The sequence below is a fragment of the Phytophthora parasitica genome (assembly GCF_000247585.1).
Source record: "Phytophthora parasitica INRA-310 unplaced genomic scaffold supercont2.15, whole genome shotgun sequence".
Classification (NCBI taxonomy): Eukaryota; Oomycota; class Peronosporomycetes; order Peronosporales; family Peronosporaceae; genus Phytophthora; species Phytophthora nicotianae.
In genome coordinates, this window is record NW_008649001.1 from 1119341 (window position 1) to 1122964 (window position 3624).

The window sequence follows — 3624 nt, forward strand, 5'->3', positions numbered from 1 at the left end:
ATCGTTTCTCGGCGCGCTGTTTGGTGATCGCTTTCCTTTGCGTCGTCTAACGGGGGCTCAGAACGCCCAGCATCGCACATATCAACCCATTGTCCAAGGTAAATATTACAGTTTAATTATTAGAGTTAAGTTACTAGGCTGCTGCCGTGTACGATGAGGCTTCAGTGCCTTCCGTACACACTGCCACGGCACCGCCACGACGCACTTGCATCTCTCCGGCCTCTCCCACCCTTTTTAGGGACATCTCGAAGCAAATGTGTTCACTGCTACTATCATTTCTTGAGAGAAGTAGAACACTTGATGGTTAAAATGGTTGATGCTGTTATTGGGCTCTGGTGGAGCCCTTGGTAGCAATGACGGTAGCCTCCGGCTCTCGAGCTCACCGATCTCATGATGGAGAGTGGTGGATCGTCAATTCAGCTGGGAGAGGTTTAATGGTGGAGATGACAAGTCAAGTGTGTGGATCTTGGCACTAGGCAGCCCACATAGCACAGCAGTTTGGAAGCTTGTAAGATGACTCACTTGTTGCATGTGCAAATGTGTCTGGATATGTAGAAGATGAACGTCAACATGGAACGAGCCAGCTTCACGAGCTTGCTTGATCAAGCGCAGTTCGGCGGAGCGTTGCAGCAGCCGCTGATGCACGCAAGCCACCAAGCCACACCGGCGTACACACTCCAAGGCATGGTGTCACAGCCGATGTCTATTGGAGCTCCGCAGTTCATGAAGCAGCAGCCAGTGCAGCAAGCCCCAACTCCAGCTCCAGTAAAGCTTCCTGCAGACCAATCGGTGAGTCTACTGTGTACACCCCCCTGAGTGTTATGGTATCTTGTGCTGACTGTGTCATCTTGCTTCCAGGTCCCTAACGTACTTCAAAACATGATGAGCCGTAGTAACAGCTCCAAGTTGACGCCGTCAAGTGCCGAGGCTTCCTTGCTGTCCCTTGTGGACGGCGAGCTTCGCGTGTCTTCAATCTCTAACCTCCCGATCTTCCTCAAGGTTCTACCCCGTTGCAAAACTGAGCCAGAGCAAACGCTGGGGTTAGTGGTGCTCCGTGCCACTTCCACTGCAAGTGACACCAAGCTATCTCACGCCTGTGCTGCTACCTTTGAGAAGAGTGGCGGCCTGCGTCTTGCACGTGCTTGGGTCGAGTCAGCCGTCACCTGGCAACACAATGACCTACTGGTTCTGCTCTTAGAAGTGCTGCAGACTCTACCGTTGCAATTAACTAGTATTACGGAAGCACGTATCAATGAGCCCATTGTCAAGTTGCGCAAGAATGCTCGCGATGAGCGAGTCAAGCGTGCTGCTCAGGATCTTCTCAAGTTTTGGCGTAGCAAGTTTACTGAGAAAGAGAAGTCCTCGTCGCCTTCGTCGGCGCCGAAAGAGAAGGTCCAGGACTCTTCCAACCTGCCCTCTTCAACGCATGCCACTAAGTCGACACCTTCGGCTCCTTCTACTTCAGCGAAGCCTGTGCCGGTGAAGCAGTCGAAGGTCTTGAAGAAGCGAACGATCAAGCGCTTAGAGCGACTACCGTTTGGTGGTGGCAGTGCAGTTTCCAAGTCCAGTGACCTGATTGGGAACCTCATGCAACGAAAGTCAGCAAAGGACGCTGCTGCCCAAGCTAAAAAGAAGAGTAAGAGTGTCGATAGTAACAAGTCCGAAGACGTGAAGATTGACGAGTCTCCGTCAACGTCCAGTAACGAGAGCACCACCACCACAAGTAGCGTTGATGATACGCTGTCCATGCCTCTTCCTACGATCCAGAGCTTTAAAGCCGCTGCAACGTTGAGCTCGTCGTCAAAAGAACGCAAGCGCATTCGCTGGGCAGATGAAAGCGGAGAGGAGCTCGTGAAGGTGAAACTTATCGAGTCGTGGCGGGATCTTGTGCCGCACGACCCTCTGCACGAAGACCAGTCCTTCAAGGATGCTAAACTCCGTGAACACGCTAACGAGCGACATGCGTTGCTTGCTCAACACCACAAGGTACCGCCAGCAGTGGCTGCTGCTCACTCGCGTGAGTGGACTACGCCTGCATTTATTCGTCTGCCCGAAGCGGTGGCAGCGCGAGTGAATAGCAACACTATTACGGACGAGATGCATGTCCAGGACAGTCGTCGTCGTCATGTGGATGAGTATGAGGTGTTAGCTGGCGAGATGCCTATTCAGAGTCCTAAGGAGTGGGAACGAGTGAATGAGCCTCACCGCGGACCACCATTGGAGATTCCATTGAGTGATGTTGTCGAAAGTGAGCCTAGTAACCAGCCTCTTCCGACTTCTATGGCACCACCAACCTCAGAGGGATATCCTTATGGCCAGACTGGCTATGGTGGTCAGCGTGGTTTTAACGATCGTAGTGAGTACAATGCTCGTCAAGACCCCGAAGCAGATCGTAAGCTGCGTGAGGCTCTTGGTCCGCTACAGGAGAACACAGTTGCGCTATTGATGGACAACCCAGACGTCGTGCCGCAGGTGCTCGAGGAGGCACAGCGTCACGGCAATCATATTCCAGATGCGCGTGTGTTTGAAATTGTGGATCAGTATCGTCGTGGACGCTTTCAAGTGCCACCTAATGCTGGCGTTCCGCCTGCGTATAGTCCTTACGGTAGTCAACAACAGTATGGAGAGATGGGTCCTGGCGCGAACTATGATCGCCAGTATCAACAGCAGTATCCGCTTCAACAAGGCCCGCCTGGTGTGCCCTTTATTCCTGGAAAGCGGAAAGCGGATGCCATGGGCGCTCCGCAGAACGGCATGATGCCTGACGCTGCCAAGCGGCCGTCAAAGAAGAACCGAGGCACGCTGCCTTGCAGGTTTTTTGCCTCACCAATGGGTTGCAAACACGGCGGCAACTGCCATTACGCGCATGTTCAGCCGGCGCCTGCTAACGGCCCCGAACTTAGTGGTATTTATAACAACAATGGCCCCATGATGGGCGGCCGAGGTGGCGCTGGCCCCATGATGGGCGGCCGTGGCCCTGGTCCTATGGAGCGATATGGCCCTGTTCCAAGCCACCACATGCGTGGAGGAAGGTGATCAAATCAAAATCTCGGGAATATAACGAATCGTCTAAACGTCAAAACCCAGCCTTTAGTCGCAATCTTCATGTGGGAAGAGAAGCACCCACTGCTTCATGGTTCCTATGTTGCCCGTTGAAGAATACACACTTCGGAAGACGCTATCTACACAGCAAACGCTTATCTAAATAGTTCATGTGAATATTACCTCTATGATGCTCGAGATAGCGCTTCAGTTCATAAGATTCTCAAAAGACTAAAATACACGTGATAAAACAACATAATCGTTCAAATTAACGTTTAAACTTTGATACAGGTGATGGTACTCTAGCAAGCCATTTTCTTCTCTTAGCAGCGCTCACAGAATAATGAAAAGATAGCGAAGACAATAAAATTGGTTGCCAAATGGAGCATTGTATATTGCCTTTTGTCCTGTTCGTTATTCGAACCCACACCTCACCTAGACGCTCTGCGTCTCGACAAGGAGCAGGGAACAACACGTTTTGCAGAGGAGAAGATGCCCCAGGACCGTTCACCCTGTGAACAGGGTGAGGCTGAGCCTAGGGCTCCGAACCGCTAGCGTGTTGACAGCTTACGCCTTGACCGA

General features: G+C 52.0%; 2 protein-coding genes across 3 annotated transcripts in view; one reads left to right on the plus strand and one right to left on the minus strand.

The window, feature by feature from the left end:
• PPTG_08332 lies at positions 1-3301 on the plus strand. Of its 2 annotated transcripts, XM_008903328.1 has the most exons (3): positions 1-98; positions 556-789; positions 859-3301. In XM_008903328.1, the coding sequence occupies exons 2-3, from the start codon at positions 559-561 to the stop codon at positions 3034-3036; spliced, it is 2409 nt and encodes an 802-aa protein (XP_008901576.1). In that variant the 5' UTR covers positions 1-98; positions 556-558; the 3' UTR covers positions 3037-3301. The 2 variants fall into 2 exon arrangements, with proteins under 2 accessions (XP_008901576.1, XP_008901575.1); XM_008903327.1 differs by having other exon boundaries at positions 1-789.
• The window catches only part of PPTG_08333 (40S ribosomal protein S6), a gene marked incomplete at its 3' end in the record, with an annotated part of 1425 nt that continues 1050 nt past the window's right edge, over positions 3250-3624 (minus strand). Inside the window, exon 2 of the mRNA XM_008903329.1 lies at positions 3250-3273. Coding sequence (XP_008901577.1) covers positions 3250-3273 — 24 coding nt within the window. The remainder of the gene's footprint in view (positions 3274-3624) is intronic.

Bases quoted from the DNA above. Each gene is read 5' to 3' on its own strand.
- PPTG_08332 (XM_008903327.1), top strand. From the start codon at position 559: ATGAACGTCAACATGGAACGAGCCAGCTTCACGAGCTTGCTTGATCAA. The intron at 790-858 runs GTGAGTCTACTG...TCTTGCTTCCAG, and splicing joins AGCTTCCTGCAGACCAATCG to GTCCCTAACGTACTTCAAAA.